At 54.6% G+C, this 26795-nt stretch overlaps 4 protein-coding genes across 8 annotated transcripts; 2 read left to right on the top strand and 2 right to left on the bottom strand.

The window, feature by feature from the left end:
• Nucleotides 1–190: 190 nt before the first annotated feature.
• On the bottom strand, nucleotides 191–3681 carry RAB33A (RAB33A, member RAS oncogene family). Of its 2 annotated transcripts, XM_068205084.1 has the most exons (3): nucleotides 3516–3681; nucleotides 3206–3475; nucleotides 191–691 (listed from the first exon to the last, which is right to left on the bottom strand). In XM_068205084.1, the coding sequence occupies exons 2-3, from the start codon at nucleotides 3428–3430 to the stop codon at nucleotides 233–235; spliced, it is 684 nt and encodes a 227-aa protein (XP_068061185.1). In that variant the 5' UTR covers nucleotides 3431–3475; nucleotides 3516–3681; the 3' UTR covers nucleotides 191–232. The 2 variants fall into 2 exon arrangements, with proteins under 2 accessions (XP_068061185.1, XP_068061184.1); XM_068205083.1 differs by having other exon boundaries at nucleotides 3206–3680.
• A 1480-nt stretch (nucleotides 3682–5161) lies between these two features.
• On the bottom strand, nucleotides 5162–8758 carry MARS2 (methionyl-tRNA synthetase 2, mitochondrial). Its single transcript, XM_068205098.1, has 3 exons — nucleotides 8557–8758; nucleotides 8070–8404; nucleotides 5162–6399 (listed from the first exon to the last, which is right to left on the bottom strand). Exons 1-3 carry the CDS (start codon nucleotides 8756–8758, stop codon nucleotides 5197–5199), a joined length of 1740 nt encoding a protein of 579 aa, XP_068061199.1. The 3' UTR covers nucleotides 5162–5196.
• Nucleotides 8759–8814: 56 nt separating this feature from the next.
• On the top strand, nucleotides 8815–23846 carry AIFM1 (apoptosis inducing factor mitochondria associated 1). Of its 4 annotated transcripts, none has more exons than XM_068205092.1 (17): nucleotides 8815–8948; nucleotides 10980–11107; nucleotides 12807–12900; nucleotides 13503–13532; nucleotides 13966–14078; nucleotides 14170–14300; nucleotides 14868–14958; nucleotides 15574–15658; nucleotides 16438–16514; nucleotides 16902–17010; nucleotides 17633–17740; nucleotides 18563–18651; nucleotides 18732–18872; nucleotides 19545–19687; nucleotides 21707–21831; nucleotides 22348–22544; nucleotides 23621–23846. In XM_068205092.1, the coding sequence occupies exons 1-17, from the start codon at nucleotides 8882–8884 to the stop codon at nucleotides 23690–23692; spliced, it is 1800 nt and encodes a 599-aa protein (XP_068061193.1). In that variant the 5' UTR covers nucleotides 8815–8881; the 3' UTR covers nucleotides 23693–23846. The 4 variants fall into 4 exon arrangements, with proteins under 4 accessions (XP_068061193.1, XP_068061191.1, XP_068061192.1 ...); XM_068205090.1 differs by lacking the exon at nucleotides 10980–11107 and adding an exon at nucleotides 10049–10191 and having other exon boundaries at nucleotides 8816–8948; XM_068205093.1 differs by lacking the exon at nucleotides 8815–8948 and adding an exon at nucleotides 9026–9145.
• A 373-nt stretch (nucleotides 23847–24219) lies between these two features.
• On the top strand, nucleotides 24220–26127 carry LOC137482623 (uncharacterized). Its single transcript, XM_068205099.1, has 2 exons — nucleotides 24220–25450; nucleotides 25591–26127. Exons 1-2 carry the CDS (start codon nucleotides 24721–24723, stop codon nucleotides 25614–25616), a joined length of 756 nt encoding a protein of 251 aa, XP_068061200.1. The 5' UTR covers nucleotides 24220–24720; the 3' UTR covers nucleotides 25617–26127.
• The last annotated feature ends 668 nt before the right edge of the window (nucleotides 26128–26795 follow it).

The raw sequence follows: 26795 nt of genomic DNA, 5'->3' as shown, positions 1-26795 counted from the left end.
GAGTGTAACCGAGTCAGGGCAATAATTACCGCGATAGCCCGAGCACGGCCGAACAGGGCCGAGTGTAGCCGAATCGCACCGAGTGTAGCCGAATCGGACCGAGTGTAGCCGAGCGCTACAGGCCGAAGCGGAGCGATTGTGGCCGAGCCGAGCCGAGCACAGACGATAACGCAAAGCAAGAGTCGGAGCGCAGGGGGCTCAGAGCCTTTATTGGGGTCCGGGCGGGTCCCGCTCAGCACGGGCAGGAGCCTTTCCCGCTGGCCTCGTCCAGCCGCCGGGGGTGCGGCTGGGGCTGCGCCGGCCAGCCCTCCGTGTCCCGGCAGGGCAGCGAGCGCTGCGCCTTCAGCCGGCACACCAGGCACATGAAAATCGCGTCCACGTTCTGGCTTTCCTGTGGGTCCTTGGCCGAGGTCTCAAACAAAAGCATGTTGTGAGCGTCGGCGAACTTGAGGGCCAGGCTGGATGGCACCTGGATCAGGTCTTTCAAGTCACACTTGTTCCCCACGAGCACCCTGGGGACGAGCGGGGGCACCGCGTGCCCGTTGCACTCCTCGATCCACGTCTTGAGGTTGGTGAAGGAGCTCATCTTGGTCACGTCGTACACGAAGACCACGGCGTGCACATTGCGGTAGTAGTGCTCCACCATGCTCTTCCGAAACCTCTCCTGGCCAGCTGTGTCCCACACTTGCACCTGGGAAGCGAAGCAGACAAGAAAAGACGCTACAGGAGTGTGGAGCGTGGCCATGCAGGAGGGCTTCCTGCTCGCTGGGTTTCAGAGAGTTCCAGCATGGTTTGGACTGGAAAGGAACTTAAAGATCATACAGTCTAACCCCTTGCCATGGGAAGGGACACTTTCCACTGTCCCAGGTTGCTCCAAGACCTCTCCAGCCTAGCCTTGGACACTTCCAGGGATCCAGGGGCAGCCACAGCTGCTCTGGGCAACCTGTGCCAGGGCCTCCCCATCCTCACAGCCAAGAATTTCTTCCCAATATCTAATCTAAACCTGCCCTCCTTCAGTTTAAGGCCATTGTCCTGTCCCTCCATCCCTTGTCCCAAGTCCCTCTCCAGCTCTCTTGGAGCCCTTTCAGGCACTGGAAGGGGGTCTAAAGCTCCTCTTCTCCAGGCTGAACAACCTCTGCTCTCCCAGCCTGACTTCAGAGGAGCTGCAGCCCTCAGAGCATCTTTGCATCCTCCTCTAGACTCATTCCAACAGATCCGTGTCTATTTGTGCACCAAATCCTACGCCATGAATGAGAACGCTGACGATTTCAGAGAGGAAAAGAGAAAATGAGGCGGGAGAGCCACCCTTTATGTAGGAGCACAGTGGGAGGGCCAGGAGCTCTGTGGGGATGGGTGAGGAGCCAACAGAGCTCATGGGGGAGGATTAAAGAACCAAACATCACGGATGACATTGTAGGGGGTCTCGGCTATAGATCACCTGGCCAGGAAGAGCAAGCAGATGAGGTGCTCTGTGGGCAGTGAACAGCAGCCTTGTGTTTGCAGCCCCTGGTTCTCACAGAGAACTCCAGCCACCCCAATATCTCATGGAAGGACAGCACAGCAGAGCACAGGCAATCCAGAACATTCCAGGACACCATCGATGACAACTTCCTGACCCAAGTGACAGAGATGCAAGGAGGCCTCTGGGCTGGATGAGCAGACAGTGAGGTGGACTGGGAACTGGCTGAATGTCATCTGCTCCTAGACGGTGCTGGCCAGTGACACCAAGTCTGGCTGAACACTGGTAACCAGCAGAATGCCCCAGGGGTCAGTCTGGGTTCTGGTAATGTTTTGTAGCCTGGAAGTGACAATTTCCAAGTTAATCCAAATTGCCCTGTACCCATGGAGACAGTACCTGCCTCGGAGTCTTTCCAACTGAAAAAATGCTGGCAAAGCAGAGCTGCTGCTCAGTCCTTTCAGAGCCAGTCTCTCCCAGGCAGAGCAAGAGAAGGAGGGTCCTTGTCCCACCTCTCACCTCTTCTCTAGGATACATATCCCAGGAAAAGGCTGGTTTGCTGCAATACCTCCCACTCCTGCCCACTGGAGCTCAAATAATATCCAAAGGTAGAAAACCTGGCAACATTTTCTGGATAGTGGCAGCAAACAGGCTCCATGCCAGTCTGCACCACAGCTCACACTGGCACGGCTCCGTGGGGCTGCACAGAGCCAGGGAGGGCAGGGAGAATGAGCACCTCTAAAGGAGAGAGGGAAAAACATTCATAGACAGCCTAGAAGCACAGCTAAAGCTCTCACCCACCAACACAAGGTCGGGTTTCATTGTGAGTTCAACTTTCAATCAGCCATCTGTCAGTACAGCAGCGATGTTTGTTCTTCCAGCACCAGCCTCAGGGGCTGTGGGTGCTGATCCCCACAGCTGGGCAGGCCAAGCTCCACCACAGACTCTGCTCCCAGGTGGTTTCCTACCAGTGGCAGATTTGCTCTGACACACCAGCCAGAGCTCTTCAGGTCTGGGCTGATCATTCTTTACAGGTGCCACACCAGCCTTCCTAAGAAAATTCATCCTGCTGCAATCGCAGCTCCAGGTGCAGCTGGGAGCAGGTTCCTGCACTGCTGCTGCCACCACAGAGCCCGCTGCCGCTGGCCCATGTGAGCTCTCAACCTTCCACTGTGGCTACTGCCAGCCCACTGCTCTCTGTCCCCCAGACCCCTGGCTGTGGCACAGACTCCTGTCCCCCATCCCACCACAGCTCTACCCCTCCGCTGGTCGGTGTCCGGAGCTGGAGCCACCCCAATGCTGCGAGGATCCAGCTGTGCCCATCGCAAGAGTGACGGTGACTCACCCCAAGCCATCACTTCTGATCTCTGCATGCTCAAGCCAACCCCAGAAATAGTGACAAGGCAGCAGGGACTGGTCCAGGGCCATCTCTGCAACACAGGGACAAGAATTCTTCCCTGGCCCTGTTCCCTCCCTCCAACTGGGATGAAAGGAAAAGCCCCCAGGAGGGGTTTGGCAAGAGGCAGGGATGGGGACCGGCTGCCATCGCTGCTGGGGCTGCTGCCGGCCAGATCGGGGCCGGTGCGGGGCCCACCGGGGACAGAGCGGGGCCCACTGGAACCGGTGTGGAACCTACAGAGGGCGGAGCGAGGCCCGCCAGGGGCCACCGCACGGTGTGGGACCCACCGGGGGCTTAGCGGGTCCCTCCGGGGCCGGTATCAGCCGGCCTGGAGCCGGTGCGGGGCCCACCTTGATGCGCTCCCCCTCGATCTCCACCGTCTTCTCGCGGAAGTCCACGCCGATGGTGGCTTCGGTCTTGCCGGGGAAGGTGCCCCCGCAGAAGCGGAAGGTCAGGCACGTCTTGCCCACGTTGGAGTCTCCGATCACGATGATTTTGAAGATGCGGGTCTGCACGTAGGGCTCCAGCGCGGGGTCGGGGCCCGGCGGTCGCCCTCCGCCGCCGCCCGCCGCCATCCCTCCCGCACCGCTGCCGCCTCACCGGCTCATAGGGGCGCGTCGGCCCGGGGACCGGCTACGGCACTGCACGGCACCGGATCCGCCCCGCGGACCGGCACCGGCACAGCTCCGGATAGCGGCACCGGCACCGCTCGTCTCCGCCCCGCACCCCGGCTACGGCACAGCTCGTCCCCGCCCCGAGGACCGGCACCGGCACAACACGGCTCCACCCCACGCACCGGCACCGGCGCAGCCCCCGCGTAGCGGCACCGGCACAGCCCCGCCCCACACACCGGCTACGGCACTGCACGTTCCCGCCCCGCGTACCGGCACCGGTACAGTCCCACGTACCGGGACCGGCACCACACGGTTCCGCCCCACGCACCGGCTAAGGCACGGCCCGTCCCCGCCCCGCGTAGCGGCACCGGCACCGCGCGGCTCCGCCCTACGCTCCCTGCTCTGGCACCGGCACTGACCCGGCTCAGAGCTCCGGCCCCGGGCCAGCCCTGCGCCGAGCCACAGACCGGGGACCGAGTGCCTTCAGCCCGGGCCGGCGCGGGCATTCCCAGCGGAGCGGCAGGGACCGGCAAGGCTGCGGGCAGCGGGCCTGGCCCCTCCCGGGAGGGAGCAAGAGACCCAGGGGCACAGCGAGGCGGGACCAGACACCGGGGGACACCGGGGGACACCAACACCCACACGTTCCCAGTGCCAAGAGCTGCCAGTGGGATCACAACCGCCGGTGCCAGAATGACCCTCTCCATGTCCAGCTGGGCAGCCACAGCACCCGTGTGCCAGCATCACAGAGACGGGGAAGGGGATATGTCCCTCCTACCCCAAGAAAAAGGGCAATGGGGCGCCAGCACCCATGGCACGGGGGCTGCAGCAGGAAGGATGCACGCAAGGATTGCAGAAGTGAGGGGAGCAAGTGACAATCTGCAGGAGGAGAGGAGAGCCATGGCAGGAGGGGATGGGGGGACTCAGGTCAGCTGGACTGGGACAACATCAGGCAGTGGCACAGCAACAGTGGCACGGGGACCGATGGGAACATGGGGCAGAACCCCAGGGGTTGCACTGCTCCTGTTCACACAGCCCAAGTGATCCCAAAATAACCCAGACCCCCAAAATAGGCCTCTGGAAGATGACTCCTCCAGTGCCAGCACTGATGGGACTTGCAGGAGCCAGAGGCTGGGAAGGATTTACCAGAGACCCCCAGTGGTCACCACCACCCCAGAGTGTCAGTGCTCATCTGCTTCCAGCAGCATGGACATGAAACAGGGTGCACTAAGCCTTGCAACAGGTGGAAAAGCCTCAGAAAGCTGAGTCTCATGAAATACATACCCCCCTTTCCCATTCTGGTCACACCTGCAGGTCCTGCACTGCTGAATGAGACACACTGTCCCACCATGGCACTGTCCTCCCCTAGGAATAAAGAGCAGCCACACAGGATTGTCCCCACTGAGGCTCACTCAGACTAGTTTTGGCCCACAAAGGGAGCTCAATTGAGAGACCCAATGGGCCCACAGAACCATTTCTGACCACCCCCAGCTACTTCTGACCTGGCCAAAAACCTGTGGACCAAAAGTGAGATGAGGACATTGCAGAGCAACTGTTCATCCATCTCCCTGTGCAAGGACACAACACCAAGGAGGCCTGTCTGTCTTCAGGGCTTGCTTCATCCTCCCTGCTCAGGCTGGCTTCCCACCCCTCCACACCACCACCAGGAATGGGAGGAAAGTACTTTTAAACAGAAACAATGTTTTCCAGGAATTCCTGGAAGTTTTTATTCACAGAAGCTGTTTGTCAGGGACTTGAGCTTCTTGCTTTCTCTTCTTCATAGTTTCCAACTTGCCCAGCCTGTGGAACAAGATGCCAGTGTCAGGTCCCAGCTGCCTCCCCTCAAAGGGACATGGCTTTCCATCATAGCGTGCCAGGAATGTCAGACCAGAGAGACCCCTCTCTCCTGGCCCAACAGCCAGCCGGGACAGCAGCTTGTCTGCCATGTGTGGGACCACAGGCTGCAGGAGCGTCCCATACACACGCAGGCACTCCAGCGTGACGTGGAGGATGGTGTCCAGCCAGAGCTGCTCTGCAGCATCCCTTTGGTCAAGTTTCCAAGGCCTGTGCCTCTGGAAGAAGCCATTGGTCTGCCTCACACACTGGGCAATACATTCCAAAGCCTTGTAGATATGGAAGCCTTCGAAATAACTGTCCACCTGCGCAGGCAGCGAGGCCACTGCTGCCACGAGCTTGTAGTCCTCAACACACGCCCTGCCTGTGCCTCTTGCCTCCCTGGAATCCAGGACCTTTGGGAAACAGGGTTGTGAGAAGCGTGGGTAGGTGTTGCTGGGGTTAATGCTGGGGGCTGTTGAGCGATTCAGCAGCCCCCCGAGCGCATCTGCCAGCTCTGAATTCACCAACTTCACCACCTTCTCATCATAGTAGTCACAATCCCTCTCCGGGACACCCTGCCGCAGCAGGAAGTACCGGAACCCGTCCACGCCGTACTGCCCCATGCACACGCTGGGGTCCACCACGTTGCCCAGGCTCTTGGACATCTTCTGGCCCCGCACAGTCCAGTGGGAGTGCACCAGGATGCGCTCAGGGGGCTCCAGCCCTGCCGCCAGCAGCAGCGCTGGCCAGTACAGCGCATGGAACTTGAGGATGTCCTTGCCCACGACGTGGTGCACGGCCGGCCACCACGCGCCGTGGCTCTCGGGGTACCCCACCACGCTCAGGTAGTTCACCAGGGCATCCACCCACACGTAGATGGTCTGTGTGGGGTCACTGGGCACGGGGATGCCCCACTGCAGCCGGTTTCGCTCACGGGACACCGACAGATCTGGCAAGTCCTCGTCCAGCCAGCGGAGCACGCACTGGTAGAAAGGGTCAGGAAAAATGGCACGTGGGTTGTCCCGGAGCCAGTTCTGCAAGGGATCCCGGAATGCTGAGAGCCTGAACATGTAATTCTCCTCCTTGGTCCAGTGCACCTGGGACAGCAGGACAGGAAAGGATTATGGCCCCAAGAACAGGCTGACAATTTACATGCACTGTTCTCAGCATGGAGGCTGATGCCCACTGCCCGTGTCTGCGTGTCCTCCCATGCCATGGGAAGCTGTCAGCACCTTTCCATGACTAGCAGCAACCTTCTTACCCAAGACAGTGCCTCCTTGGGATCCCCAGGAACACACCTGAGGACTCGGGCACCTGGGATGGTTAAGCATCTTGCTTCTAAAAACACTGGTAACCGTGGGAAGGAATACCTTTCCACCTGCCAGGCTGATGTGACATCAGAAAGGAGTTAGGGAGATGAGAATACACCTTCTTGACAACGTAGTTTTGCAATCATAGTGGAAAATCATGAAAAGACAAAATGACACTGTAATTCCTGCCCTACTGCCACTCCTAGTGCCTGCCTTTGTTCTCCTGGGGCCATACTCCTGTTTTTCCTCAGTTTATGCTTTAATGCATCTAAGTCACTAACTTTGTTTGCTTACAGCACTGACAGCACTTCTCCCCCACACTTAAATCCATTAAATGACACATTTAGCTAAACCAGTGAAAACGTGGTGGGTGGATGTGGTACGAGTGAGCTGTGTAAGGCACTCAGGCATCCATGGCTGGGTCAGCAATTTTGCAGTGTACAAGGAAGACCTGAAGAGCATCATCAAAGACAAGCTGTACATCCTCAGCCCCAGGCTCCACTGGATGCCAGAACCCACTCACTCACCAGAAGTCTGGAGTTTATGGCATGTGCAAACTCCCCCTTTTCCTTCACGAATTATCCAAGGAACAAACTGCCCAACTGCCTCTTTCAGGTTGGAAATAAACCCTCCCATCCTTTCTCACCACAGTGCAAGAGCTTCTCTGCTGCATGCACACTCCTGTCTCCTTGGACAGTTCAATACACAGGCGAAGCCAGGAACTGTTCTCAGGGTATGCTTGACTTTGAAGTCTGCTGACTGTTTTAAGTCTAAAGAATTATTACTTTGCCTGGAAACTTATCTTTTCCCCAAGTATCTTAGGTGCTTTCTCAAGAGTTACTATTTGCCAATATAGCCCTTTCTGTGTGGGCCAATGCTCCTAGATCCCAGCCTCATACAAACAGCACAGGAGCATAACCTGTGCTGAGCTCTGAGCAGTATTATCTGTAGTTGCTGGATTAAATCACGTAACTGCACACCTTCTAAGAAAACAGTGGCAGAGAGACGCTTGGGAAGGTACCACACACCTGGGCATGCCCATTCTGGCTGACCACAGGCAGGTGATGTTACAGTGCTTTAGGCAGGGCCAAAACTAATTTAAGAGATGGGTAAATGTCCAGAGGCCAAACTGAACTGTCTCACAAAACAGGTCTGAAAGTCAGAACCCCTCAGTAAAATACACCCTTATCCTCCTGTTCAGCTAACTTCTGTCATCACTCCTGTAGAACACCATTCCCAGCCCAACAGCCTGTGGACTCAGAAGGGGCTGAATCCTTCCCGCTGCACATATCTGCAATGTGCACCTGCCAGGCGGGGTCTGGCAGCTGACACTCCACTGAAATACAGGTGAGTCTCAGCCAACACAAATTAAAAAAGCCTACAGGAAGCATTAAACACCCCAAATCTGGCTGGAGCAGAGCAGCAGGTGAGCACGCAGTGCTCCCGCAGCCCGTTACCTCGTGGCCGGTCTCCAAGGACACCTTGCAGGGCCGGCCCTGGGCGTCCGTGCCCTCGGCCAGCTGGCTGTCGGGCAGGAAGCTCTCCTCGGGCGTGCAGTACCAGCCCTCGTAGGAGCCCTTGTAGAGCACTCCTGCATCGCGGAGGGCACCCCAGAAGTGCCTCACGGCTCGCTGGTGCCGGGGCTCGCTGGTGCGCGTGAAGTCGGTGTAGGCGACGCCGGCCTGGGTCAGGGCCTGGCGGAAGAGCCCCGAGACCCGCTCGCAGAGCTCCGCGGGCGAGGTCCCCGCCGCGGCCGCGGCCTGCTGGATCTTCAGCCCGTGCTCGTCGGTCCCTGAAACGGAGAGAGGCCGCGAGGCCGTGGGGAGAGGCCGGAGCCCGCAGCCCCGCGGGGACACAGGGGCCTGGGGACCCGGGGAGGGGGGCCGGCCCCGGCAGAAGGGGTCATCCCCGGGGGAGGGGGCTCGGACCGGGGGTCTCGCTGACCCGTGCAGAGCCGGGCCGGGCCGGCGGCGCGCAGGCGGCGGTGGCGGAGCAGCGCGTCGGCCAGCAGCGCCGAGTACAGGTGTCCGATGTGCGGCGGCCCGTTCGCGTAGAAGATGGGCGTGGAGAGCAGCAGGCGGCGGCCGGGCCCGGTGGCGGCGGCGCGGCGGAGCGGGCGCGGGAGGCGGCGGGGCGGCCGCCACATGTCGGCAGCGGCACCATCGATGCGGCGGCGCGGAGCGGCCGCCCGGAAGCGGCGGGAGGCGCGTGCGCGGCGGGGCCGGGCCGGGCCGGCGGCGCCGCGACCGAGGGACCGGCGACCGGCGACATGTTCCGCTGCCGCGCGGGCCTGGCGCGCGCCCTGCGCCCCCCGCCGCGGGGACGCGCCCACGCGGGTCAGTGCCGGGACCGGGACCGCGACCGGGACCGGGGCGCACCGGGCGCGATTCTCGCCGCTGCGGCACGCGGCCCGGGGCCGATCCCGGCCGGGAGCGCGGTTTGCGGAGGGCACCGGGCCGGGCGGTCATCCCGCGGGATCGGTGCGGGCACGGCCGCGCCCGGGGCGCTGCGGGAGGGGGCGCGGGCGGCGGAGGTGCGGATGCTTCGGGAACGTGTTTGGGACAGCGTGAGTGACCCGGAGCTGCTTGGGACCTGGGTCTCTTTTCGGGTGCTGCTGGCTTTGCTGCGGTTTTTGTCACAAATAAGTGCCTTCAGGCAGGGGTGAGGCGGGTTTTGCTCTCACCGGGCGGGGGCAGGCGGAGGTGGGGATTGAGAGAGCCCAAACCTCTCCCCGGAGCATCGGCCGCGCTGGGAGCAGCGCTCGGAGCCGTCCTCGCCATCGCTCCATTCGGGGATGAACTGGGCCGGCCGCTGGCTGTGATTTGGTGATAGAGAAATCAAACGCGGTGCAGCGGCTCAGCCGCGGGTGCGCCTCGTCCGGCTTGCGGCGGGACGTGCCTGCACCTGGATCTGCTCATTTCCACCGGGGATGCCCTTTTTGCCACCAAAACCCCGTTGCTTGCTGGTGGTTTATCCCGGTGGAATGAGCTGTGTGAGCAGAGGGAGTTTGGTGCCGGTGTCACCATCCCTGCTGCCCGCCCTGGCCTGGCTCCTGCTTTTGCTGGAGCCAGGTGCATCCTCGGACAGGAGGGGCCTGGAGAAGGTGTTGGAACCACCAATACACATCTCTGTGCTCGGCCAGCCCAGAGCGCCTGGAGGCTCCAGCTGCAGACAGCCTTTCCAGCTGCCTAGAGATGCCCCTGCTATCAGTTAGTTCAGTTACCCCTTGATCTTACAGATAATTTGGTCTCCACAGCTGCCCGGAGCACACTGTTGTGCCTCAGGATAATGCCCTGCAGTCGCTCAGATGTGGGGCTGGGTTTTCCAAACAAGGAGCTTGTTTGGGTTCAGAACTGACTTAATCTCTAAATTTTCAGACTTACCTTTGTATTGACAGTGTTTTTGTGTTGTTTCTCCAATAAATTGTGTTCTTTAGGCACGTTGTTGCAGCGCTGGAATGTGCCCCCAGACCTGCAGCTGAGCAGACAAGTGGCTGGCACAGGCGTGCCTGGGCAAAAGGGCAGTAATTCGGTTTTTGTCCTTATTATGGGCTTGTCCACCTTAGGAGCAGGTGCCTATGTAAGTAGAAAGGTGGTTCCTGGGAAGAAGCTGCAGTCCATCTCTCCTGTCGAGCATTTGCTGTATTCCAGCTCTCTTTACTCAGCTTTTGATTTCTGTAGCTTTATCTCTGTTTCCTCCTTCAGAAAACTTCAAAGGGAGCCAAATGGAAAGTAACTTCTTATGATTACTTAGGTTTTAACTGTAATTTCAGTTACCTTTTAAGTTTTTTTTAAACTTAAAGGCACTCTTGGGTTTTTTTGTTAAGACCAGGCACAGCTCTATCTGTTGTCTTGTATGGGACAAACAATTCCTTGCCAAATCTCAGTTCAGAACATTTGCTTGACTTGTGTAAGTATACCAAATCAACCCCCAGCTGGGGGAGCATTTATGTTCTAGTTAAAACAGATAATGGTTTGCAGTGTCACTGAAAGAGAAAATTACAAGATAGATCCCAAGTTTACACCACACAAATCTTTGTTTCCAAGCTCTTTCTCTAGGACGATCATATTCTTTAAAAGTTCCAAATCCCAATTTTCTCCAAAGGAAGCTCCTGGGAAAGAGGAAAAAAAAAAATTCAAAACAGTGCACGGAAGAAAAATATTTTCCTATTTCCTTTAACTATAATTCTTCTAATTTCCTTTAAATATAATTCTTTCCTGTGCCCAGCTGCCCGTTTTTTTTTTGGCAGACAAGGTAGCTGAAATTACAAAGCGCACTCGGCTTTTCCCAAGACCTGTTTAATCAAGAATCCTTCCTAATATTCAGCTCTTTCCCTGTTCTCTTCCATTGCCTGTCTTCCCCTGCAGTTTTGCAATGCCATCAGCTAAGATGCCCTTCTAGATCCCTGACGTCTTCAGGTGTTCCTGGCAAAGCTGGCAACAACCTCTTGTTATACTTAATAATGGGAGGAGCAGTCACTGGGACAGGAGTTTATGTAAGATGCTTCACTAAAGGTGTTTGTGGGTTGGGAGGGCGGAGGGTGGGCACCTGTCTGTACCTCCCACCCTATAGCCCTTCACTTCCAGCCCTCTTTGTACTCCCTGGCCTCAGGTACTTCATTTTCAAGGGACATTGCCAAATAATTTAAGGTTACAAATTGAATATTCTCAGGTGGTGCAGTTCTTAGTGGAGAAACCTGCCTTAGAATTAACCTTGTCACATTGAGTAAATCTAAACTCAAACCAGCCATCTTTGTGACTGTGTAAGGGCACAAATTATTAATTAGTGCACCTCTCCTGATATCAGTAATGTTGGCAGGCAAGAAAAGGAAATAATACCTGAATATAACTGTGCTAAAGGGAAGGAAAGAAAACTTGTCCAACTTGGTGATTTCCTCATGGAAGAGCACTGAAACGTCACCCCATGTCCTGGCAGAGTATATTTCTGCTTCTAACTAGAAAGAACTTGACACTGTCCCATTGGAAATATTTATCCTTAAGGCCCAATCTGATGTTTTGCCTGTGCACAACAGTGTTTTTTCCTAAAGGATCTGATTTAATTTATTGTATGCTGCCCTTTGGACTCACTTAAAACCTTCCTGATTCTGCCTGTAAAAGCAGAGGTGGTTTGTTAACCTTGGCTTTTCTGTCTTTGAGCAAAAGGCTTTAAAAATACCTTTATCTTAATTCTTCTAAACACTAAGAAGTTCTTGTTTTCTAATATTTCCAACATTTCTCCAGTTCCCTGGACAGGCTTTTGTCCTGTGCTCCTTTTTGTGCCTGGTATTAAATTCCTCCACTCTTATTTAAAACTATTTGCTATAAAACACCAACTTGTGAGGATTGGCAAATGAAATTTGATGTCATGCACATGATAGAGATTATTAGCAAGGCTGAGTTTTGCCTCAAAGAAAGGTTTGCTTCCCTTGCTTCCCTCTAATTTTTTTTACCCTTGGGAGAAAATACTGGATTCTGTCCTGCTCCCAGCACTCCCAGTGTCTTCAGCTCCTTCCATTACCAGTTTTTCTTGTAAGTTAATGTGATATAAGAGATGTTCCCTCCTTGTCTGTACCAGTAAATTGTACATGCAGTCTCTGCTTATGCTGTATCCCGAGTTTCACAGTCAAACAAACAGGTCAGCATTCAGCTGGAAGAGATTCCACATCGAAGGGCCAGTGCCTGGAACAGCCCCGCTCCCGTGGCTCAAGGCCCTGCTGATGTCAGGGCTGTCCTGCCACCAGTGTGCCTAGAGAAAGCCAGTCAGGTTGTTGGCTCTGCCCAGCTGCTCTGGGCTTTGGAAGCTGGGAGATGCTTTTTCTTTGGATTTGTCTTCTGTTTCTGCAGCCTTGTGTTGTGTCATGGCCCAGCTTGCATGTGGTCTTGGGGCTGGTTTGGCTGCATTTCCTTCACTGGAGCTGGTTCCCCTTGGAACAGGTGTGCAGCCAAACACCTGCAGGAAGGTTCATTGCTTCTGGGAAGCAGCCAGACATCCAAGGCTCATTACACCTGGTGGAGCAGGTCATTTTCTGAGCACATTCTCAATGGGCACCTTGTCCAGGGAGGTGTATTTTGCCCCACCTGTTGTCACTGGCCTTTCCAGCACGTGGGATGGACAAAAGCCTGTCAGGGGCAGCAGCAGGATGGTGCCTTGGTGCTGTAAGGTGCAGGAGGTAAATGTCTCCTGTCTGTCTGCAGGTGTACAAAACACTGCAGGAGAGCAAAGAGCGATACGCCAGCCGGCTCGCGAGGACAACCAGGCAATCCCAAGACGATCAGTCCTCTGCCTCAGGTGGGTACCAGCCTGCCAGGTCGGGGGATTGGCTCTGTTCTTCATGAGCTTGAGGCCTCCAAAACAAACAGAACAGAGCCTCTCTGGAATGACAGATGTGCCTTTGTAGGATTGCACCTCTCAGTGTGTGCCATTGTTTCAAATTCCCATTCAAGGCCAGGTTGGACAGAGCTTGAAGCAACTTGGTCTAGTGGAAGGTGTCCCTTCCCATGGCAGGGGGGTGGAACTGATGAGCTTTAACATCTCTCCCAGCCCAACCCATTCTGGGATTCTGTTGTTCTGTGACTTCCCAGCACAGAAGACAGTGACCCATGAGGTTCCATGACCCAGAAGAGGCTGTTTTACAGGCCATCCTGAGGATGACGTAGGATATCTCCTGGGGCTGATTTCTGCCATTTATTCCTTCTGTGGTAAAAAGAGGAAAAAAGTGAGCCTTGCTTCTGGCTTTTACCTTTGCATAGTCTGGCAAGGACACTGATTCCAGAGAGCCTCCTTCCCTGGCTGGTGGAGAGCCTGGTTATCCTGGAGTGAGCCCTGAACTGCAGCTCCCAAACTACAGCCTGTGCTTCGCTGACTTAGGCCATGTCTTTCTTCCCTTTCAGGTGCAGGTGCTGCTCCTCAGGGCACAGCAGGTGAGTTCTGGTGCCAATACTTAACTGCCTGGTTTGTCCCTGCCCACGGATTAACCGCATGTTTCTCAGCAACAGGACCTGCCTGTGGGAGGAGGTGCCTTCTGCAGGCAACTCAAAAGTTGTCTCCTTGAACAAAATTACCAAAAAATGTGCCTTGCCCTTTCTTATAAGCTGCTTATGGGTTGGCCAGTGCAGACTTCTGGGCTTGCTTAGAAAAAACATTTTAAAACCATTTTGCTGAAATGTGACTGATTCCTGCAGGGAGCAGCTCTGGGGGAAGCAGCAGCGGGGTTCTTGGGAAGGTACTGGGGCAGAAGGAGGACAATTTCCAAAGGAAGTCTGGATGTGGAAGGCCCCTGGTGACATACTCGGTGCCATGGGGCTGGGCTGTGTGCCTGTATTTGCAGTACGTTGTCCCATCTGTCACCTACAGATCCGGGCACTCATCCCAAGGTCCCATCCCACGTCCCTTTCCTGCTCATTGGGGGAGGAACTGCTGCTTTCGCTGCTGCCAGATCCATCCGGGCCCGCGACCCCGGCGCACGGGTAAGAGCTGTCCCGCTCATTCCTGTCCTGCTCTGTGTGTGCTCCCGTTTGCCTGCTCTCGCTCCAGCTGATGTTTCCTGGCCAATTAAAGGTGCTGATTGTGTCTGAAGATCCCGCCCTGCCCTACATGCGTCCACCCCTTTCCAAAGAACTGTGGTTTTCTGATGATCCCGACGTGACAGAGACGTTGCGGTTCAAGCAGTGGAACGGCAAGGAGAGAAGGTACATGGCACTGCGGGTGACGGGGCAAAGGAAGTGGTTAGTGACAAAGTGACAATGGCCAAACTGTTCTTGGGACAGAACCATCAGCCAGTGGAGCACTGAGGGCAGGGAAGGGTGTGTTGGTGCTAGCAGGGGTTGAGGAATTCTGCTTCCCACAAGAGCTCGCTCAGTACTTAATACCTCTTCAACTTTGCTGTTGATTCCCCTTAGATATGCCCCTCTATGGGCAGGAGTCCTTGGAAAACAGTTAATAAAGATGAAGCTCCACAGGTTAGAGAAGAGGTCCAAGGACATGGGATCACACTTTATTTTTGTGACTTCTGTGATTAAGCCTTACTTGGTGGTTGGCATTTATGATCTTTTCCAACCTGACCGATACTATGATTCTGTGATCCAAACCCTAGAACTTCAACAATGTGAAGACCCTAATTCTTAAAAATAGGTAAATAATTGTGGAGCTGATTGTGGATGCACAGAGCTGTATTTGTCTCATTGGAGTTGCTGAACAGCTGGATTTCTGGTATCCCAGAGCAAGGGGAACCTGTTTGATAATGGAGCTTTTCTCAGTATCTATTTCCAGCCGCCGTCTTTCTATGTGCCTGTCGAGGACCTGCCTTCTGTGGAGAATGGTGGGGTGGCAGTTCTGCCTGGCAAGAAGGTGGGTACAGCACTGGCTGTTGTTCCTACAGCTCTTCCTGAAAAGAACCTGCACTCTCAGCTGGTACTGAACCACTGGAGTTGGAGGAATAGCAGTGAGCTGAGGGAAGATGATGAGGAAGAGAGAAGGATAAGTTTGGGGTCTGGGCATGGGACAAAAATACGCAGACCTTAGAGACAGGGTGTGACAAGTGGAAACTGGGCTGTGTGGGCTGGAGGGTGAGGTGAAGAGAGCACAGAGATCGAGGTAGTGGGTGATAAGGTGAGCAAGAGCACTGTGCTGAAGCAGCAGGAAGGTGGAGAAATTTATGGTGAACCTTCTAAAATACTTATATCCTCGGTTGTTTGTATGTTGCTATGATAAATGTCAGTGATTCCTCTTCCTGCTGAGCTGTGCTGTGTCTGAGCCCATTTCACACTCAGACCTTGGGAAGATCAACCTGAGTTACGGTGACTCCCAAAGAAGTTGTCTCAATTCCCACTTCCAGTCCTCTCACTTCCCCACCCCTGCCCCCACCCTAAACCTAAAGGTGGGAGAATGTTAATTCCAAGTTTGTACCTCTGCTCAGTAGTCCATGAAGTGAAGAGCTTGAGCTCAGCTGGGTTCACCTTGCAGGTTGTGCACATGGATGTCAGAGGGAACACAGTGAAGCTTAATGATGGGACCCAGATATCCTACAACAAATGTCTCATTGCCACTGGTAAGTGCTGTGTTTTTTCTCTTGTTCCTGGTCTTGTGCCAGGCTTTTTATTTAGTGACATTTAGCTAGAGATAAATTCTCTAGAGTACCTCCCCTGTGGAGTCAAGCTGGGAGAGATGGGGGAGTCCAGCTTGGAAAAGAGAAGGCTTTCGAGAGATCTTTGAGGTTTTCAGTGCCTAAAAGGGCTCCAAGAGAGCTGGAGGGGGAATTTGGACAAGGGTCTAGAGTGACAGGACAATGGGGAATGCCAGAGGGCAGGGTTAGGTGGGATACTGGGAAGGAATTCTTCCTGGGCACAAGTTGCCCAGAAAAACTGTGGCTGCCCCTGGATCCCTGGAAGTGTCCAAGGCCAGGCTAGATTGGGCTTGGAGCAGCCTGGGACAGTGGAAGGTGTCCCTGCCCATGGCAGGGGGTGGAACTGGATCAGCTTTAAGGTTCCTTCCAACCCAAACCATTCCATGAAAGCAGTTAGAAGCAGAAATATGCTCTGCCAGGACATGGGGTGATGTTCCGTGTATTTGAGAAGTCTCTGTAGTGTCGAACATGATGTGGAGCAGTCACATGAAGGACAGATGTGCAGACAGCCATGCTGGGTTTTTCACTTGCCTTGCATCATCAGATTTTCTGGGACATTCAGGCAGCAACAGCATACTGGGATATTCCCATACTGGAACAGTTTGGGAAGCACGTTTGAGATCCGAGACAGCTTTGCACTGTCTGGATATTCAGTGCCATGGCTGTGGTGTCAATAGTCTCCCTTCTCTCCTTCTTGTGCGCAGGGGGATCCCCAAGGAACCTGCCTGCCATCGAAAGAGCAGGAAAGGACGTGCAGAAAAGGCTGACCCTGTTCCGAAAGGTAACCTCCAGGTGCTGCCAGCCCCAGTGAGGCTGAATAAATCAGAGCCACTTACCACTCTTTTCAGTTTTTAAACTCTTCTGCTTTGGGTTGGGACGGTCCTGCCTTGGCTCAGATGCTTCCCTCAGATGGTGCCCAGGAATCCATCGCCTGCTTATTCTTTTTCCCAGGCAGGAAACCAGGGTAGAGTCTACTCAACCACTCATCTGCTTGCCTCAGCCTGAGAGTTGTAACAGTGTGTGGGATTATGGGGTTTAGGTATTTTTATAAATTTTCCCTCCTGTGTGACTTTGTTGCACCTTCCAAAGTGAATAAAAGCCATTGAGTATGACCAATGCTGCCATTCCTGTTAGAGAGGATTGGAAATGGGGGTAAATGTTCTTTCAGATCGAGGACTTCCGAAGGCTGGAGAAGATTTCCAGGGAAGTCAAGTCCATCACAATTATTGGTGGTGGTTTCCTCGGCAGCGAGCTGGCCTGCGCTCTGGGAAGGAGAGGTGAGCATGTCGCCAGCTGTGACAGGCACTGAGTGGCAGCAGCCTCACATTAGAAACTTCTTTTCAGTCCCCAGCTGCTCAGTTTTTGCACAGCCTCTGTGTTTGCCTAAAGGAAACAACACACGGGTGTTTTGTTGCCTGTGTGGCCAAGGTTTTTCCAGTCTCTCCCTCATTAGCAGCCCCCTGATGACTCAGAGGTGGGAGCTCTGAGGGCCAGTGCTAGCTGCAAAGTCATTCCACTCTAAAAAGTTACATTTGTTCTCTGTGCTCAATGCCACCCTCAAACTATGATTTAGGGGTTGGAACTGCATGATCTTTAAGGTCCCTTCCATCCAAAGCAGTCCATAATTCTGTGATTTCAAAGAGGTGGTGAGCAGCTGGATTCTAACTGTCAGCGTGTGCATAGGGCCTTTATGGTAATTTTTTTAAGTTTTTGCCAAAATACCAAGCATTTTCCCTAAAAGTCTGTTATCTGGACTTCGCAGGTATATGTGAAACAGTAGTCAGTCACTTTGTGACTCCTTGGGAGTCAGAACTCCCAGATTTGGAAACTTCTGTCAAGCTCCTCGTGTAAAGTAAATTGTGTGTTCCAACATCTTGCTGCTCCGTGCTTCTCTTCCAGCACGAACCCGAGGCCTGGAGGTGATCCAGCTGTTTCCAGAGAACGGCAACATGGGCAAAGTCCTGCCCGAATACCTGAGCAACTGGACCACGGAGAAAGTCAGAAGAGGTGAAGCTGCTGAGCGGGTTTGGGCTTGTGGCTGCCGGGCAGCTGCTCCTGGGGACATCCAGTTCCTTTCTGTCCCTGGAGCCTTGGGAGGGCTGTGCCCTGCAAAGTGGCCCGGGTGCAGCACAGGGGAAGTTGCAGTTCAGGGAGCTTGGGCAGCACAAAGCTGCCATGAATCCTGGGCTTCTTGGCAGTTTCTCTGGGAAGGCTGAGCAAACAGGCTTGCTGATGTCAGGGAGGCTTTCCTTCCCTGTGGCTGTTTCCCTGGAATGATCTCTGTGTCTATGCACACACCTGGGTCAGGCCAGGTGCTGTAGTGTTTAGCTGATAAAGTCAGTAAGATCCAAGACACCTTTTTCCATTTCCTGCAGTAAGTGCAAAATAATCCTGTGCATTGGGAAGTGGAGAGGGAGAGAGAGAGAGAGGAGGAATGTGACTGGGGTGTGGATTGCAGGGCCTGATAACCCACAGGTCTGAGTTACTTTCTTTTTTGGAAGCTGCGCTGTTGGGCCTCTGGGTCTGGCTGTGGCACAGCAATAGGTAATTGAGTGTCCTCAGTTCCTGAACACCTGTTTTAGGGAATTCTTTTGGATGTGGCCTTGTCATCACATGAGATGTACTTTGGGTTGTCTTTTAAGCAGCTTTCAGACTTTTAAGCTGGGTTTCTCCTCATGCTTCCCCCACAGCTGCACTAGCACATGTAGCAAAGCTCGGGTGGGCTCTGTCTTGGTTCCTCACCTGTCATCTGTCTGCACCAACCACCTGCTGCAGGTGGGATCTGCCCAGCCCTGAGCAGGCGGTGAGGTGTCCTGTGCTTGTTTCCAGAGGGGGTCAATGTCCTGCCCAATGCCGTGGTCAAATCCGTCTCTGTCTCCGGCAACCGGCTGGTGATTAAACTGAAGGACGGCCGGAAGGTAAATGGGAAAGCAGGGAGAGGGTCATGTTTGCAAGGCCACACAGGGAATTAACATCCTAATTATGCATTCCCAAACAGGTGGAGACAGATCACATTGTGGCCGCAGTGGGGCTGGAGCCCAATGTGGAACTGGCCAAGTCAGCGGGGCTGGAGGTGGACTCGGACTTTGGGGGGTTCCGGGTGAACGCAGAGCTGCAGGCACGCTCCAACATCTGGGTGGTGAGTGTGGGCACAGCCTCCCACAACATCTGGGTGGTGAGTGTGGGCACAGCCTCCCACAACATCTGGGTGGTGAGTGTGGGCACAGCCTCCCACAACAGCTGGGTGGTGAGTGTGGGCACAGCCTCCCACAACAGCTGGGTGGTGAGTGTGGGCACAGCCTCCCACAACATCTGGGTGGTGAGTGTGGGCACAGCTTCCCAGTGCTGCTGCTGCTGTAGTGGGACACACAGAGTGACAGGAGGAGGTGAAGGAGGTGAACAGGAGCCAGCAAGGAGAGCAGTTGTAGCGCAGGCCCAGAGCCTGGTCAGGCGCTGCAGCCACCTCGTTGCCGTGGTAACCACTGCAAGTTTGGAATATTTATGCTGTGTAAGAGGAGTTGGGGTAACCTAAAGATAGCCTGGATCACTTGCTTGCATAAGAGTCCCTTGGTGGGCGTTGATACTTTGATTCCTCGTACCTCATGCTGGTTTATTTTGCCAAACATTGGGGAAAAATGCTGAGAAACTGGGAGTTGTGTAGTCCAGAGAGTGGAATGAGGTAGTGCTGGTGTTTGGGGCTTGTCAGAAAAACTCAGTTCCTTGTTCCACTTGTTCTCTTCCCGATGTTTTTTGTTCGGGCACTGGTGGAAGCTTTCCCTGTCGCGGTGCTCACGGGCTGGTTCTCTCCAAGGCAGGGGATGCTGCCTGCTTTTATGACATCAAACTGGGCCGCAGGCGTGTGGAGCACCATGATCACGCCGTGGTGAGCGGGAGACTGGCTGGAGAAAACATGACAGGAGCTGCAAAGCCCTACTGGCACCAGTCCATGTTCTGGTAACAGTCCTTTCGTCTTTGGGGGTTCCTTGTGTGGCCACGTTGCAGGAGCTTGGACAGAATACACCTTGAGAAGTGTCTGTTTCCCAAGGGGAGTGAAATCACCTCAGCAAACACCTTGTACAGCTTCATGTTCCTAAAGCTCAGGGCGAGGGAGGTGTTTGAGCATTTGCTGCTCTGCCCTCACCTCTCTCAAGTGCTTTCCCTTCCTGCAGATCCCAGTTTCTCCCTGAACGAGTCCCATTCCGCAGAGCAAGGAGCAATACAGAACAGCCCTTTCCTCAGAGCAGACTGATTTACAGGTTGAATTTAGCAGCAGCTTTTCTGTTATGATTACCTGAAGTTCCCCAGCCCAGTCTGTGGGTCTGAGCATTGCATTTTGCTGAACTGATGTTTTAGTGGCAAGGCATTGCTGCATCCAGGTGTACTGAAAAGTTGTTTTCCAGAGAGAGGTATCAGGAAAATGGGCAATTTTGCTATATTTTCCTGAAGTTCTTTTTAAAATAAAATGAATGAGAACAGAAAAATAAAGCAAAAAGCTTCACAAAAATTAAAATCCAAAAGGCTGTTAGCCCAATTAAAAATCCCAAATCCTGTTTATTAACAGGATTTCAAATATGGGTAAAAGAGTTTTAGTTTTTTCAGGGAAATTCCCACAGCAATAGTTATTTATGACTTGCTGTCACTTATCTGAACTCTTGGTCTGTCCTGCCTGGATTCAGGGCCCAGAGCATTTCTCACTTCACTTTTAAAAAAGAAACATAAAGCCACAGAATCCTTGAGGTTGGGAAAAACTTCAGAGGTCATCAAGTGCAGCTAAGGACAGAGACAGCCATTTCCCAGGGGTGCTTTCCCCCTGGATGCTCTCAGCCAGGACCAGATGCAGGTGAAGGGCTGTGAGTTGCAGCCCCGTGTTTGTTGGCAGGTGTCACACTGTGCCAGCCCTCAAAGACTGACACTCCCTTCCCCCGTGCTGCAAAGCTGGGAAATGACAGGAATTCCTCATGCATTTTGTCAGAGTGCTCAGGATCCTGATCCTCTTGGAGAGAAGGTTGTGTGGAGACCTCACAGCATCTTCCAGTGTCTGAAGGGGCTGCAAGGAAACCAGAGAGGGACTGGAGTGACAGGACAAGGGGGACTGGCTCCAAACTGACAGAGGGGAAATTTAGCTGCAATATACGGAAGAAATCCTTCCCTCTGAGGGTGATGAGGCCCTAGCACAGGGTGCCCAGAGAAGCTGTAGCTGCCCCTGGATCCCTGGAAGTGTCCAAGGCCAGGCTGGATGGGGCTTGGAGCAATCTAGGATAGTGGAAGGTGTCCCTGCCCATGGTAGAAGAGTGGAATGAAATGGGTTTTGAGGTTCCTTCCAACCCAAATCATTCCATGATCCCTCCTGAGCTCCAGCTGATCACAGCTGCCATGTTACTGGTGTTGCTTGCATTAACCCCACTCTGTGCTGGAGGATTCTGGCCAGGGAGGTCGTGTTGTACATAGATTCATGGTTCGTGATGCACCTGTTTCCTCAGCATCCTGGGAATCACTTCAGACACCTGCTACTTACTGGTCCCAAACCACATCTGCTTTATCTACTATCAGCACCCTGGTTCAGATCCAGGTGCCCAGTTCAAGAAGGTGTTAGGGCAAGGTTTTCTTCTCTTTAGTCCTTCCTAAATGCTCTCAAAAATATTCACTGAATGATTGTCCATGCTGCCAAGCCTGGTGTGGGTAACAGCACTGCAAGAAGCTGGGAAGCCTCCGGCTGCCTCCCAGGGAGCAGACCTGAAGGATTTCAAAGTTTTGGCCAGTGAGCTGGTTTTTTTGAAGCTTGTGGCCATGGGCTTGTTATGTCTTCACTCCTTGTTCCACCTGTGTGTGCAGAGGAGACTCCGTGTCTCAGTGTGTCAGTGTCCAGCATTGCCCACGCCATGCTGGAGGAAGGAGTGGAGCACGGATGGATGGGACTGCCTTGGATTTGTCTCACTACTGCTACAAATTACTTTATTCCCACTTCATTCCTAGGAGTGATCTGGGCCCCAACGTGGGGTATGAAGCCATTGGCCTCGTGGACAGCAGTTTGCCCACAGTGGGAGTGTTTGCCAAGGCGACAGAGAAGGACACGCCAAAAAGTGCAACAGAACAGTCAGGTAGGGACTGGGGAGCTCCTGCACGTGCTGGTGTGGGGACCACAGTCACCCTGACCTCTGAGAGCACGAGGAAACAGCAGTCTGCTGTCTCATTTCTCCACCCAGCTTTAAAGGCTGGCTTTAATATTAAAATGTGATTTAAAAATTCCTCCAAGAAGGTATCAGGGAACACCTATACTGCCATGCAGACTCTCTCAGGGAAGTCTGATCTCCTCCAAGGCAACAAAATGATCAGTTTGGGACAACAGAGACTCTGGATCCAAGCATGTTTATTTTGTATCCGCTGCCTGGAGGAAGCAGACCTTGCTTTCCTTTGCATTTGGGGGTGGAAGTTGGGGATTGTTGGTGTTATGCTCCATGCTGGGATTGTTTCATCCTTTTGTTAATGAAACTTAACTTTTGGGGAACACAACTCAAAGGGAAACACGTCAGGCTCCTGCAGAACATGCTCTTTTGTCTGCTCTCATCATCACATGTCCTGCGCTGGGTGTGTGACTCCTCCTATTTCTGCCCTAGGGACTGGAATTCGATCTGAGAGTGAAACAGAAGCGGAAGCCTCAGAAGTTCAGATCTCTCAAAGCTCTTCACCAATGCCTCAAGTCCCAAAGCAAGGAGAAGATTACGGCAAAGGTGTCATTTTCTACCTCAGGGATAAAGTCGTGGTGGGAATTGTGCTGTGGAACATCTTCAACAGGATGCCCATTGCTCGGAAGGTCAGTGCAGGGCGAGGATGACTGACAGGAGGGTGTGTTAGAGCGGGGCTTTTCTTGTGGAAAAATCAATCTGTCAATTCAAAGTGAGGATAAATAAAGGCAGATGCTCTGTCTGGTGCAGAGCTGGGCAATATCCAATAGGAGCACTGTTCTGGGTGAATTAGGGGAACTGTCCCTGTGCTTTTTTGAATGTTTGCAAACTTTTTACAGAAATAACTCAAATCAGATGTGTGCTCTAAGCCTTGCCTTGGCATGGCTGAAATTCCAGGTCTGTAGTACAGGCTGGAGTCACAACACAGGAGCAAAGTGTCCTATTTTTGTGCTGCTTTGTCCCATGTCCAAGCATCTGAAAAAGTTTCAAATGTCACCATCCCAGAAACAGCTACCATGGCTGGGCTGGAGCAGCCTTGAGCAGGGGCTTGGTGTGTCCCCACCCCTGTGGCCTGGCCCAGACCTCTCAGCTTAGCTGAGCCAGACCCAGGTCAGGTTTTAACACCTTTGAAGAATTGTGGTTGTTTGAACCATGGGAGTGATCCCACACTACCCTTGGATGATCTGTCCCAAGACAAACTATTCATGGTGAAATGTTTGTTGATATCTAATCTGAAGATGCAATTGAAACATATTGCTTCTGCCGTCCCTGTGGGAGAGCCTTCCTTCCTTTCCTTTCCTTCCCTCCCTCCCTCAGCAGTCCTTACCCTAAATCTGTGGTCTCTTCATCTTGTCTAAAAGTTGCAGGTTCAAGCCAGGAATCCTGGCTCCAAGTCAGGGCCAGGCTCATCTTTGCAGAGCTCGATCACTTTTTAAAATACTTTTTCTCCCTGGCTGTAAAGGGAAACCCAGAAACAAATCCCGCAGGGACAGGAGGTTGGTTTTCCTGCTGTTCCTGTAGGCAGGTGATGGTACATTTAAGACTCCCATGTGAATTTGGGTGTAGAAAGTGCTGTTGTGTTGTGGCTGTCTCAGTCTGGTGCTTCAGAGAGAATCCAAGGAGTTCCTGGCATTGGCTGTGACAGTCCTGCAGCACTGGCTCTCTACAGGATGCGCAGGATTTTAATGAGTTCTCCTTCTTCCAGATCATCAAAGACGGGGAGGAGCATGAGGACCTCAACGAAGTAGCAAAGCTCTTCAACATCCACGAAGACTGAACTCCACAACAAGAACACCCGGAGGGAGTGGGCTGCTGGCTGTGTGCACCCAGCCCAAGGTGCAGACCTTGGGCAGCTTCCTGGGAGCACTTGGGAATATTCCACTCACCCAAGCCCAGTGTTTGCACCAATAAAAGTCAGATTGTTCTAGTCACTTGCTCCTTCCTGCACCACTGCCTGGCTGGTGAGGAAAGGGGAGCATGCTGCCCCACTGGGGTCAGTTTTCCCTTGTGTGAGCCTTGGAGAAGCCTGCAGAACTCCATCTTTCCTTGCAGGAATTCCCACTGGTGAGCAAGCAGGCCTGCAGGCTCTCTGCCTGTTCTCCAGACTGTCGAAACAGACTCAACTTGGGAAAATCAATTACTAATCAAAATCAGAGCAGGATGATGAGAAGTAAAACAAATCTTAAAAACACTTCCCCTCCCTCCCTTTCCTTCCTGGGCTCTCCATCCTCCCTCCCATCATCACAAGGAGACAGGGAATGAGTGCCATGGTCAGTTCATCACACGTTGTTTCTGTCCCTGCTCAGGGAGGGGGGTTGTAGTCCTTCCCCTACTCCAGTGTGGGGTCCCTCCCACAGGAGCCAGTGCTCCATGAAGTTCTCCAGCGTGAGTCCTTCCCATGGGCTGCAGTTAAATCTTTTATCCCCGAGGTGTCACCACCATCTCTGCTGGGCTCAGCCTTGGCCAGCAGTGGGTGCATCCTGGAGCCAGTGGCATTGGCTCTGTCGGACATGGGGAAAGTTCTGGCAATTTCTCACAGAAGCCACCCCAGTAGCCCCATTGCTGCCAAAACCTGGCCATGCAAACCCAACACACCTGAAAACTGCATTGGGTGATGCAGGGCCTCATGGTGCCCTTGGGCCGTTGTGACACTGCAGGGCCTCATGACACCAAGGGGCCATTGTGACACAGCAGGGCCACATCCTGCCTGTGGGGTGTTTAAGGAACCCCTCTGGGGTTCCAACTCAAGCAGAACACCTTGCTGAGGAAGTGGCAGCTTCCCAGGACACCTGTGGAAAAGGAGCCATGGAGGAGCAGAACCCCAGTCCCCAGAGCCCCAAGGAGAGGCACCAGCTGAGAGATAGAGGGAAAGGCCAACGGGAGGATGGCACCGGCTGTACCAGCACCCTGCCCAGGCAGCTGCCTCCATCCCGCACCTCTTCCTCCTCCCGCCCACAGCTGCAGCAGCCTCAGGGCAGCCAGGGCCGGTCCCTGCACCGGCTGACACTGCCCCGCAGCTCCCAGGGCCGGTCCCTGCACCGGCTGACACTGCCCCGCAGCTCCCAGGGCCGGTCCCTGCACCGGCTGACACTGCCCCGCAGCTCCCAGGGCCGGTCCCTGCACCGGCTGACATCGCCCCGCAGCTCCCAGGGCAGCCAGGGCCGGTCCGTGTCCCGGCTGACATCGCCCCGCAGCTCCCAGGGCCGGTCCGTGTCCCGGCTGACATCGCCCCGCAGCTCCCAGGGCAGCCAGGGCCGGTCCCTGCACCGGCTGACATCGCCCCGCAGCTCCCAGGGCAGCCAGGGCCGGTCCGTGTCCCGGCTGACATCGTCCCGCAGCTCCCTGAGCTCGGGGGGGTACCGAGAGCCGTCTCAGCCGGGACGAGGGGGGCCGGGAACAAGGCCCGCAGGGGCGCAGGTCCCGCCCTGGTGGCTCCTTGCAGCCGGCCATCCTGGCCAGCAGAGCCGCAGCCCGTGGCCCGCAGCGACCCGTGAGAAGCCGCCGGGCCTGCAGCGGCCCGGTGGGGCCAGAACCGGTGAGGGCCAAGCACAGAGGGCCGGACGAGGCCTTCCTTGCCCACAGCGCTGCAGGCCCAGCAGCTCCTGCACTCCTGTCCCAGCGGCTGCTGCTGGGGGAAGCCCAGTGACCTCTACAAATCCCCAACTCTCCTTCCAGGCCTCCACGAGGAAAGCAATTCCTGACCCACAGAGAAAGGCCTCTCACCGTGTGGAACAGGAAACCCAGACTGAGACCTGGGCACAAGAGGTGGATTCAGCTGTTCATTATGCTGAGCAGGGGACACAGACAGATAGTGTGGCAGAAGAGGAGAAAAATTCAGCTGCTCCCCTCATGGTTGACCAGGAGACAGAAACTGAGACTCCAACACAAGAGAAGAATTCAGCTTCTCCTCAGATCACTGATGAGTGGACACAGACCAAGGCCCACAGCTCTGCCCCCTCCACAGGCACTGATGCCCTGGCTCAGCAGCAGCCGCCCTCCCTGTTCTGCAGGGCATCCTGGCACTCCCGCACGGCTGGACAGCCTCATGCTGCCAGCGCCCTGCAGGACCTCAGGGACAGCCGCTGCTCCAGGCAGCCACAACGGCCTGAGCACAGCACACCAGAGACGTGGGGATGGACGGCACTGCCGCCCTACTCTTGGCCATGGCTCATTGAGATGAACCAGTTTTAATAAAATATTTCATTCCTCTAATCGTGCCCACCTGTGCCTGGTGTATCAGGGGGAAAATCAGCTGCAGGTGAGGCCCGTGCAGAGCAGGAGAGCCCCTGAGCTCCTCCAGCCAAGCACAGCCAGGCTTCAGGTGCTCCAGCTCCTCTGGTTGAGAGCCCTGGGCTGGTGCCCCAGCTGAACCCTGTCAGCTCCCTCCCACCCACCTGCCTCCAAGTGAACATTTCAGATCATTCATTTGGTGAGTTTTCCCTATGGCTGCACCTCCTTAGGTTCACGAGGAACCTCCCCCAGTGTGGGAGCACCTCTCCTCTCTCTTTTTAAGACCTGCCTTGACTGCTCCTGTACCACTTTGGGGAGTTCCTCTTGGTGGTGTGTGGGAAAAGCTTTCCTCTTAGTCCTGCCATCATGGCATTCCTGCTGCCCTTCCGATGGAAACAAATAACAAGCTTACAGCACTGCCCTGAGCTCCCTCTGCTCCCACAGGGGTGAGTAAAGCCAGCCAGGGATCGGCTGCCCCACGGACAGGCTGTGGGGTGCAGGGATCAGACAGGGCTCCCCCGACATGTGTGTTTGGGGATCGCTGGGCTCGGCTGCAGTGCTCCCAGCACCAGGGTCAGGCAGGAAGCTGGGAGGAGCAGTGGAGTCTCCCTGTTTTTCCAGCTGTGCAGACACATGGGCCCTGCAGGTCC

This window comes from Anomalospiza imberbis, chromosome 14 (genome assembly GCF_031753505.1).
Source record: "Anomalospiza imberbis isolate Cuckoo-Finch-1a 21T00152 chromosome 14, ASM3175350v1, whole genome shotgun sequence".
NCBI lineage: Eukaryota > Metazoa > Chordata > Aves > Passeriformes > Viduidae > Anomalospiza > Anomalospiza imberbis.
Note: the sequence above shows the minus strand (reverse complement) of the source record. Positions and strands in the feature narration are given on the sequence as shown.